A 12,075-nucleotide genomic window follows, 5' to 3' on the forward strand; every position below is an offset into this window, starting at 1 on the left:
TAGAAAAAGCTCATTGCTGGTCACAAGATCCTTCGGCTCTGCAGCTCCCTCCCAGTTCCTCACTAGACACACAGTTCAACCAAGAAGTGGCCTTGTAAATCCCAATGTCAGAGGAGGCATAAATAAAAATCTGTGGTTTTTGAACTGAGACTGGCATTGCCCAGCCTTCAGGCAGTTTAGAACATCTTGATTTGAGTATCAAGCAGAAAATATTTAAAAATACATTGGCGAGGTCTCTCTAAATCCAGCCCCACCTGGCAAAATGAGAAAGATTTCAAGCCTACAGATAAAGAATGTGTTGAAAAGACTATTCCGGAAATCGAACTTTAAAAAGGAAGAAAGGTCATGTGATTATTGTCATCTACAATCTAACAGAGCATCCTGCAAAAGAAGGCAATAATTTCTTAGTTGACTCCTACATACAAGGCCTTGGGTCTGGACATTTTGGGTGATGCAAACTGGTAGAAGCACTGGTGGTGGTGGTGCTGCTGTGGATGATGATAATCATAATAGTGTTTACAACGGATAAAACTTATAGGGCTTTATATTTTTCACATGCATTATGCCAGTTGATTTCCCATGGGTATTGCTGATCTACCATATTTTAAAGAGAGGTACAGAGTGATTCAGATACTTGTCCAAGGTAACCAGTATTGAGCAAAATTGTTTAACTTGGACTAGAGAGTGGCATTGATGGAATCTCCCCCTGTACAGCGTTTCCTGCTAAACAAATGCTCAGGATTTGTAAACAGAGGACTCAGCACCTCCGAAGGACTAGTGATGGCTGAAGTGACACTGGCCAACATGTGGCTCCTCTAAACTAATGCCTTCCTTCTTCTCCACCCCTGTCCCTAGGCCTCCCCCAGCCTCCTCAACTTGCTTTCCCTCTATCTTTCTACTAATCAAAACCTTTCCTTTCCTTCAAGGCCCAATTCAGCTGCATCCAACTACTCCAAACCACACTGACTTGTCTCTTCTCTAAATTCTGCTTTGGGTCATGCAACCTTTTGAGAACCTGAAGAAAGCTACAGACCTTTTCCATCAAGAGATATGTGTAGGCATGCATGGCATATGTGCTCACATAAACATGTGCGTGAGCACACAGGCACACACACGCATGTGTGCACGCATGCGCGCGTGCGCACGCGCGCGCACACACACACACACACACACCTTTGAGTATACAATTTGAATCCTTGGGCTAAAGAAGGAATTTCCCTCAAGGCCTGATGAAGGAAACCTGGGAATAGGCAGCTTGCATGTGAAATTATTCTCTTCCCCTGACTTTCAACCCACCCTTTTCTGGCAACCTCTTCCCCCAGACCCTATGCCTACCCACTCCATCCCCTGTCCTCTATCCTTACGCTGTTCTTGATGAACTACACAGGGTTCATCACTACTATGGCCCTTCTTCACCCATCTGGGGAGTCTCGTTCTGTCAGGCCTCAGTCTAGCACAGTGAGCTAGTTCACTTGACAGTCAGATGCTAGATATTAAATTTGGCAGAGATCTGTAGATCAATCAGGACTTGGATTTGAACTAATTTCTTCTGGAAATAATAGGGAGATAAAGGCGGAGGGGGAGCCCTTTCAGAATTACTGTTCATTTCACCTATGAGAAGAACCATTTCTGTCTTTAAAATACATGATCCACTTGATGTGGGCCTACACAGACCTGAGATAATGGGTTATAACTAAATATGAAAAGAGGACAAGAGTTAAGTCACTTAGATGATGATCTTCTCTATACAGCTGTCTTCAAACTTTTGTATCTGAGATTCCTGCCACTACTGTCACTGGCATGCCATTCTTTCACATTTCACGTTTTTTCTACCCCAACAGTTTTCAGTCAGAACTACAAAAGGGGAAGAGTTTAGGAAAATGTGTCCTTACAGAAACTGGCTCCATCTCCTTCTTATGGAAGAAAGACCACTGGATGGAAAGCTGGTCTCGGGAGGCCACAGTGGTGGTATAGATGCAGACGAGAGTGACATTAGATCCAACAGTCACGTTCACGAAACTGTCTGGGATGGTCACTTGCACCACACTAACCTGACCTGAAAAGATAATCATAAAAAAATAGTACATACTCACATTCTGATAACACTGTTTCATCACAGAACACTTACAAAGACATCTTATTTGAAGAATCCAAGGTGAGGGGGAGAAGGCAGAATAAATCATACAAGAAAGCTGAGCTTTCTTGGGTCTCACTGGGGTAGGGGGAGGGGAGTTTCTAACAAATTATCATATGAAGATACTCAAATTCTAGATGATGGTGAGGTAATAACACCGAACTGAGAATTTCTTCTGTATTAAGGGCAGCCTTACACAGGTTCTTAAAGTCTTGTCCAGGGACCCAAAACTGTCTGGGAGTATAGAGAACAACTGACCCAGTTTTCCCAGTACCAAGGGAATTCCTTGAATGTGGGACTTATAGTTTTAAAATCGGGTAAATCTCAGGCAAAACATGTCAGTTTCTTTTTTGGGTCCTCAATAATTTTTAATTGAAATTTTTATTTATATATTTGTAGATTCACGTGCAGTTCTAGGAAATAAGACAGATCTTATGTTTACTTTACCCAGTTCCCAGCAATGGTAACATTTTGTAAGATGATGGTGTACTATCACAACCAGGATACTGACATTGATAAAACCTATCAACCTTATTCATATTTCTCCAGTTTTATATGTACTGCTGTGTGTGTGCACATGCACATTTAATTCTATATTTTACCATGTGTAGATTTGTGTATTCACCACCACAGTCAAGATACTGAACAGTTCCATCACCACAAAGACCTCTCATGTTGACATTTTTATAATCACACTCACCTCCATCCTGCACCTCATTCCTGTCCTAACCATGAACAACCACTAATCTTTCATTTCTAAAATTCTGTCATTTCATAAATGTTATATACAAGGAATCATGGTAACATTTTGGAATTGATGACTGTTTTTACTCAGCATAATTATCTAAAATTTCACCCAAGTTGTTGTGTGTATCACTAGTTTGTGTTTTTTATTGATTTGTAGTACCTGATGGCATATATGTAATACAGTTTGTTTAACCATTCATCCATTTAAGGACATCTGGGCTGTTTCCAGTTTTTGGGTATTGGATAAAATTCCAGTGAACACTCAGGTACAGATTTCACATGAACATAAATTTTTCTTTCCCTGGCACAAATGCCCAAGAGTGCAATTGCTAGATCATATGTCAGTTGCACATTTAATTTTATTAAAAAAAACCAGCCAGGCTGTTTTCCATAATGACTGTACCTTTATACATACCCCCCTCCAAAAAAAAAAAAAAAAAAAAAAAGGATTCAGTTGTCCTGCATTCTTACCAGCATTTGGTGTTGTCACAGTTTTCTACTTTAGCTATTCTGGCAGGTATGAAGTAATATAATCATTGTGGTTTTAATTTGCATTTCTCAAATAGATAATGATGCTAATTATCTTTTAATGGGATTATTTGCCATTTGTACATCTTCAGCAAAATATTTGTTTATATCCTTTGATCATTTTCTAATTGGATTGTTTAGTTTTTTAATTATTGAGTTTTGAGAATTCTCTATATAATCTAGATGCAAGTCTTTTGGGGATAGAGAGTTTTATTTCTTCATTTCCAATTTGTAGGCCTTTTATTTATTTTTGTTGCCTAACTGCAGTGGCTACAACTTCCAGTACTATGTCGAATAAGAGAGATGAGAGTGGACATTCTTGCATTGTTTCCAATCATAGGGCAAAAGCGTTCAGTCTTTCACCATTAAGTATAATGTTGACTGCAGGTTACTTGTAGGTGTTTTTATCAAGTTGAGGCAATTCTCCTCTGTAGGGGGTTAAATTGTGTCCCCCAAACAGGTAAGTTCAATTTCTAACCTCCAGTATCTGTGAATGTGACCTTATTTAGCAATAGGGTTTTTGCAGATGTAATTAAGGATCTTGAGATGAGATCATCATTGATTTAGAGCGGACCCTAAATTCAACGACTGTTGTCCTTATAAGAAAAATGGAGAGGGAGTCTTAACACAGAGACACACAAAGGGAAAGGCTCAGTGAAGACAGAAGCAGAGATTGGAATGATGCATCTACAAGCCAAAGAATACCGAGAATTGCCAGCAGCCATCTTGGCAAGACTTATGGCACAGATTCTCCTTCAGAGACCTCAGAAGAAACCAACAGTTTGATTTAAAACATTTGGCCTCCAGAACTGTGAGAGAATTCATTTCTCTTGCCTTAAGCCACCCCGTTTGTGGCAATTTGTTACAGCAGCTCCGGGAAACAAATACACCCTCTATTCCTAACTTGCTGAGTTTTAATGATGAATGGGTATTGGATTTTGTCAAATGCTTTATCTGCATCAGTTGATATGATCATATTTTTTTTTCCTTTAGCCTGTTGATATGGTGGATTACACTGAATGCTTTTTGAATGTTGAGCCAGCCTTACAAACCTGAAATAAATCCCATTTGGTCATGGTGTATAATTCTTTTCATACATTGTTGGATTCAATTTGCTAGTGTTTTGCTAAGGATTTTTGTGTCAAGGTTCATGAGAGAGATATCGGCCTGTAGTTTTCTATTTTTGTACTATTTTTGTCTGGTTTTGGTATCAGGATAATACTGGCCTCATAAAATGAGCTGGAAGTGTTTCCTCCTCTTCTATGTTTTGGAAGAGAATGTGTAAAACTGATCTTAATTATTCTTTAAGTGTTTGCTAGAATTGTTTGCTGAAGCTATCTAGGCCTGGAGATTTCTTTTGTAGGAGCTTTCAAAATTATGAATTCAATTTCTTTAATGGTTATAGAGCTATTCAGATTATCTATTTCATATTGGGTGAGTTCTAGTAGTTTGCTGTTTTGGAGAAATTGGCCAATTTTTTCTAAGTTGTCAAATAAATGAATGTATAGTTGTTCATAATATTCTCTCATATTTTTAATGACTGCAGGATCTATAGTGTTATTCCATATTTCATTTCTGATATTAGTGATTTGGATCTTAACTCTTTTTATTGTTCTTGCTAGAAGTTTGTCAGTTTTATTGATTTTTTTTCAAAAAAAGCAAATTTTTGTGTAATTTATTTTTCCCTATAGTTTTTCTATTTCAAGTTCATTGATTTCAGCTCTTTATTATTCCCTTCCTTCTGCTTGCTTTGGGTTTGTTTGTTTGTTTATTTATTTATTTATTTATTTATTTATTTATTTTTGAGACGGAGTATTGCTCTGTCGCCCAGGCTGGAGTGCAGTGGCAGAATCTTGGCTCACTGCAAGTTCCGCCTCCCAGGTTCACACCATTCTCCTGCCTCAGCCTCCGAAGTAGCTGGGACTACAGGCGCCGCCGCCACGCCTGGCTAATTTTTTGTATTTTTAGTAGAGACGGGGTTTCACCATGTCAGCCAGGATGGTCTCCATCTCCTGACCTCGTGATCCGCCCGCCTCGCCTGCTTGGCCTCTCAAAGTGCTGGGATTACAGGCGTGAGCCATCACGCCTGGCCCTATTTTGGTCTTCTTTTCTAGATCCTTGATGTAGAAATTTAGATTACTGACTTAAGACCTTTCTTTATTTCCAATGTAAACATTTAGTGTTATAAATTTCTCTCTCAGAATTGCTTTAGCTACGTGGTACATATTTCAATATGTTGTGTTTTCATTTGCATTCAGTTCTATGTATTTTTAAAAAATTCCTTTTGAGATTTCCTCTGATCCATGGATTACTTAGAAGAGTGTTGTTTAATTTCCATGTGTTTAGATACTTTTCTGCTACTGATTTCTAGTTTCATTGAATTGTGGTCAGAGAATATACTCTGCATGATTTCAATTATTTTAAATTTGTTTAGGTTTGTTTTATGGCCAAGCACACGATCTATCTTGGTGAATTTTCTATAGGTGCCAAAAAAAAGTGTGTTCTGCTGTTGTTGGGTGGAGTGTTCTATACAAATAGATATAATTTAAAACCACTGTGGATAAACCAATATAAAATCATAAAAATATTCAATAAATATTCAATATTAGATAAAAATATTCAATTAGATCAATTAGTTGTCTTTTTCAGATCTTCCCTATACTTACTGATGTTCTGTCTAGTAGATTTATCAGTTTCTGAGAGGGAGTATTGAAGTTCCCAACTATAATTGTGAATTTGTCTCTTTCTTCTTTTAGCTTGATCAGTTTTTGTTCATGAATTTTGAGACTTAGTTGTTTGGTGTGTACCCATTAAAGATCATTATATCCTCCTGCTGGGTTGATCCTTTTATCATTAGGTAATGTCTCTCTTTGTCTCTTTTAACTTTCTTTGCTCTGAAGACTACTTTATCAGATATTAATGAAGCTTCTCCAGATTTTTGAAAAATTAATACTTATGTGGTATGCCTTTTTCTATATTTTTACTTGCAATCTTCCTATGTCATCAAATTTAATGTTAGTTTCTTGTGAGTAGCATATAGAATAGTTCCCACTTATTCCAGGGAGATACATTCCAAGATCCCCAGTGGATGCCTGAAACCATGGATAGCACTGAACCCTGTGTATACTATGTTTTTTTTCCTATACACACAAACCTATGATAAAGTTTAATTTATAAATTAGGCACAGTAAGAGATTAACAATGATAACTACTAATAAATAGAACAATTATACCAATGTACTGGAGTAAAAATTATGTGATTGTGTTCACACAGTCACACTCTTTCTCACAAAATATCTTATTGTACTGTACCATGGGTAACTGAAACCTCAGAAAGTAAAACCACAGATAAAAGGGGACAACTGTAATTGTATTAACATTAAATATAATTGTTTAATGTAATTATTGATATATTAATTCTTGTTTGCTATTTTATTATTTGTTTGGTTCCTTCAGTTATTATTCTTCTGTTTCCCTTTTCTTGCTTTTCTGACAGTTACTTGAGCATTTTTTATGATTCCATCTTGACTTATTTGTAGTGTTTTAAAATATATATCTTTGTAGAATTTTCCTAGTGGTTTCTCTGGGTATTTAACATTCATATGTGAGTCATAACAGTCTACTTATATCAATATTTTACCACATTGATTGAAGTGTATAAACCTCACTTCCATTTAGGTTCCTTTACCTTCCCCACTTTTAAATATCATTGTCTAGAGTGTAAAATGGTGTTATAGTTTCAATTATCAAATATGATTTATAGAACTCATGAGTTAAAAGATAGTCTACTTTATGTACTTACATTTCTGCTCTTTCTGTTGTCCTTTCATCCTTCCTGATTGCTCTTTATCATTTACTTTCTGCTTGAAGAAATCCCTTTAGCTATTTTTTAACAGTATATCTGCTAGCAACAAATCTTTTTGTTTTCCTTCAACTGAGAATTTAATTATTTCCCCTTAATTCCTGAAGGGTAGTTTCACCAGATATGGATTCTATTTTCTGTCATCTCCGCTCTTCTATTGAGTCCATCAGCAAGTTTTTCATTTTTGTTATTTTATTTTACCGTTCTATAATTTATATTTTTTTGGGGGGAGGGGACAAACAAGCCAGTTTTATTCAAAAATAAGTCCAAGGGGGGGAAAAAAGAAAATTGAGAATGAACCTGTAGATTATAAGGGTCTTTAGAAAAATAGTAGACAATCACAGAGTATGTATTTTTTTAAATTCTTGTTTTTAACTTAATTTTTATTTTTAATTAATAAATAATTATTGCACGTATTTATGGGGTACAATGTGATATTTTAAAATATGTATACACTGTGCAATGATTACATCAAACTAACATATTCATCACCTCACATATTCATCTTTTTTTTGTTTTTTCTTTTGTTTTGTTTTCAGACAGGGTCTCACCCTGTCACCCAGGTTGGAGTGCAGTAGTGTGATCTCGGCTCACTGCAACCTCTGCCTCCCAGGCTTAAGCAATTCTCCCACCTCAGCATCCCGAGTAGCTAGGACCACAGGCGCGTTCCACCAGGCCTGGCTAATTTGTGTGTGTGTGTGTGTGTGTGCATGCGTATATTTTTGGTAGAAATGGAGATTCACCATGTGGCCCAGGCTGTTCTCGAACTCTTGAGCTCAAGTGATCCGCCTGCCTCGGCCTCCCAAAGTGGCAGGATTACAGGCATGAGCCACCGTATCTGGCCTACTTATCTTTTTATTTTTATTTTTATTTTTTTCATAGCAAGAACATTTAAAATCTATTCTTTTTTTGAATAGGTTTTTGGGGAACAGGTGGTGTTTGGTTACGTGGATAAGTTTATTAGCGGTGATTTCCGAGATTTCGGTGCCCCCATTACCCAAACAGTGTACACTGTACCCAATGTGTAGACTAAAATCTTATGCTTTTAGCAGTTTTGAAATGCACAATACATTATTATCAACTATGGTGATCTTGCTGCACAATAGGTCTTAAGAACTTATTCCTCTTGTCTAGCTGGAACTTAGTACCCTTTGGTCAACTTCTCCCCATTTCCCACTCCCTCCAAGCCACAGTCCCTGGTAACCATTCTACTCTAATTCTCAGTTCAACTCTTTTAGATCTCGCATATAAGTGAGATTATGTGGTGTTTGTCTTTCTGTGTCTGCCTTGCTTCACTTAGCATAATGTCCCCCAGGTTCATTCATGCTGTAGCAAATGACAGGATTTCCTTCTTTCTTATATTTTTATAACTTCTTTTTCTTTTCTGCAAGTTTCCTTTTTTTTTTAACTTATTATAAGATAATGTTAATTGATTGTTGAAGCATTTTTATAATGGCTACTTTAAAATCCTTGTCAGATAATTCCAACATCCGATTCATCTTAATGTTGGCAGTAGTTGCCTTTTCTCAGTTGAGTTGTGATTTACTTGATTCTTGGTATGACAGATGATTTCTGATTGAACATTTTGCCTATTATGTTAAGAAACTCCTATTTACATTTTTTATTTTTGCAGTCAGTCACATTATTTATGCTTCACATGCAGGTGTTGGCTTACTTTTGTGGTCTGCTGTTCTAACAGCAGTTTAATTTTCAGTATTGTTTTGCTCTTGATTATCGGGAATTACTGATGCTGACATTTGTCCCAGATCATATCGCCTGAAGGAGCAGAAAGGATTCCCTAGGTCAGGCTTCCAGGTGTCTCTCAGTGAGGGTAGGTATGGTGGGACACTTCTACTGGTGCCCTGCACTGTTGGTGTCTCTATGGGTAGGGGAGAACAGTCATACACTCACTGAGACAGAGCCTTCCCAGACTGCGCCGCTTGCCATCACTTTATGCCTCGTGTCTGTTCTACCTTCTCACCTCGATATCTCTGGGTGAAAGTGGGGCATCTCAGGCCCAGAGAGAAGGCGAATACTTCTTTCGTCCACTATTGTTGGTGGGGTTTTTGAAGATCCCCCCTTACCTGTGGTGTTGGGCCCACCTGATGTTGTCAGAGGGACTCTAAGGGAGGAGTAAGCTTACCTGGGCTGCCCTCTGTTGTTCAGTTGGGTATCAGGAATGGCCAGGACTAGGTTTTTTTTCTTCTGTTGGGTGGGAAACAGGATACCCTTGCTTTTTGTTTTTCCCTGGGTCTCAAACCAGTTTGCCTTCTTCTTACAACCTTTCAGAGTTCTCCCCTGGTTGTCTCTTGCATTATTTCCAGGGTTTATACTTGTGCTTAGCAGGGAGGAACAATGAAAAACAGGTCTGTACCACATGTCCAGACCAGAAATCTCCCTCAGTTTTTAAGAGTGTAAAATTGTCCTGAGACCACAAATTCTGAGAACCGTTGGCCTTACAGAAAGGTGAAGTAATTAAGCTTCCCATAGGATTTGGAGGACCACCGAAGGGCTCCCTACCCACATCCAGCCTGCCACTACACTAAAATTCTCGGTTCTATATGAGCACTTTCCAAAGGGCTATTTTAGGTGATGGCACTTTGGGGAGCACTATACAGTCACTGGCTCATCTTATTAACTGGTTACTATCCACTGCAATGTCGAAGACTATAAAAGTTCTCCAGGATGGGACATAGGATTGGCAGGCAAGCACTGGAAGAGAAAGTCAAGTTCAAGAGACGATCTCTATGCTGCCCCAGCTGCCTGCAGGGTCACAGAGGGTGGTGGAGGATTGAGGGTGAAGGGATGAGGATACAGAAATTATGAGAGATTCAGAGGAAATTTCATAGAGGGACTAATTCCTGTCCATCTTCTCAATTTTGCGTACCCAAAGACTTATTTATTTCATATTTTTCTTACTTAAAGACAGCAGTCAGACAAAAAGAACTTAAAGGACTGATAAACACTTTTAAAAAGTAAAAGAAAAAAATCATTGTACTGATTACTCTTGGTTTCATGGATTCAATATCTGTGTTCTCTGTCACAGCCAGGCCACCTGATCCAGCTGCTTTCCTGCCAGAAGCTGGCTGTTTACATGGCAACCAATGCACTGATAAATTAAGTAAAGTGCCTGAATGCAGACACGAATGCAGCACTTTTTAATTCCATAGTTTCCCACTTCCCAATATTCTCCTCCCCATGCTTTCCTGGTTTCCATAATGCCTCCTCCAAAAAAGAAATTGGCTTTCAGAAAGCAGCTAATCTTTCCAACAAAAACTTCATTGGAGAAAGATGGTTCCATCCCACTCTCAAAGAATCCATTTCATTTATCCTGGAAGTTAGCTACATCTCTGGCTGTGCTTAAATGATGACTTCCAAATGTCTTTAAAGTGTCCAAAATAAAAATGATAAAACTGGGGATTTGGTAGCCCTTAAAGTTCCCAGACTTATTCCCTAAAAACAGAGATTTTAGAGATATTATTTGGCCATAAATTCTGTTCTCTAGTTTGGGACCCAGTGTCTGTTACGAGATTGGCTAAGGGTGAGAGTTTATGAACAGATAAGGCAAAACAATAAACAAACCCCCACAAACCGCCTTTGAAGACCACTCTTGGAAAAAGTACTTTATGGTAGAGTACACACAGTACTCACACAAGTCAAGCCATGGAAGAGGCTGTGGAGCCTAGCAACAAATATCAGTTGAGCACCCATTTTGTGCCACAAACAGTGCTAAACACTGGGGAAACAATAATGAACACGACAGACATAATCTCTGCCATCCCTCAGTGCAGCAGGAAGCCATTTACAGCACAGATGAGAATAGAGGTGAATGAAAATCAAGGATTTGGGAAATATAAATCTGACTCGAACATTTCCAACATTTTAAATATAGAAGATATATAAATGTGTATCTAATTAGAAATCTGCAAAAGTTTGATAATATCACCTTAGAATTAGGATGGTAATTTCAAATTTTAAAGTGAGATAATATTTTTTGAGGTATTACACATTGTCATGTAAATAAGTAACAATTGGCAAAGCAAAACCTCCAGACCGTTTTATCGCCCAGATTCCCAATTCTTAGCACATAACCAATTAAATTCTGAAGAAAAGATGGTTTTCAGACATTGTCCAACCATGATATAGTGATGATATGCTTCAGAGCTAAAAGTTATATATTTCCAGATGAACCTTTTTAAAATGTCACATCATTCAGTTAGTGCACATTACCTAAAACCTCTGAGCTCACCCTTACAGCACTGTCCAACAGAACTTCCTGTGATGATGGAAATGTTCGATCTCTGCACCATCCAATTCAGTAGCCCAAACAGAATTATTGAACACCTGAAATGTGACTAGTGAAACTGAGGAACTGACTTTATAATTTTCATTAATCTGAAGTGATTTAAATTTCGATAGCCACATGTAGACAATGGACAGTGCAAATTTAGTCCTAAAGTGGAGGTGATTCTCTGAGTGTCAGGGAAAGAATTTCCCTTCCTTTGGATTAAGTCAGTCTAAGTTGAGAAATTATTTAAAAATTGAATAAGTCAGAAAAATCACTATATCAACAGGACTATGAATAAACAGCAAAGTAAAGATTAGTATCTGATTTCAACAAAACCCACAAACGCAATGTCCCTCTCTGACATGACCAAATTTAAAAATAAAACAAAAATGTATATGTGGTTGAAATATGTGTAATCTCTTTTAAAAGCCAGTGCTTATTACTGAAGAAAAATAATCCAAGATGTACACACCTAATCAACATTTAAAAAATATTTTTAGGCTGGGCCTGGTGGCT

The 12,075-nt window shown here is 37.7% G+C and overlaps 1 protein-coding gene across 3 annotated transcripts in view; it reads right to left on the reverse strand.

Annotated features, from left to right (window-relative positions):
- LOC105490452 (V-set and immunoglobulin domain containing 1) overlaps positions 1-12,075 on the reverse strand; it is a 62,799-nt gene that overhangs the window by 19,058 nt on the left and 31,666 nt on the right. For all 3 annotated transcript variants that reach the window (XM_011756084.3, XM_011756082.3, XM_011756085.2), the window contains exon 2: positions 1,893-2,056. In XM_011756084.3, the coding sequence (XP_011754386.1) occupies positions 1,893-2,056 (164 nt within the window). The remainder of the gene's footprint in view (positions 1-1,892; positions 2,057-12,075) is intronic.

This window comes from Macaca nemestrina, chromosome X (genome assembly GCF_043159975.1).
Source record: "Macaca nemestrina isolate mMacNem1 chromosome X, mMacNem.hap1, whole genome shotgun sequence".
Classification (NCBI taxonomy): Eukaryota; Metazoa; Chordata; class Mammalia; order Primates; family Cercopithecidae; genus Macaca; species Macaca nemestrina.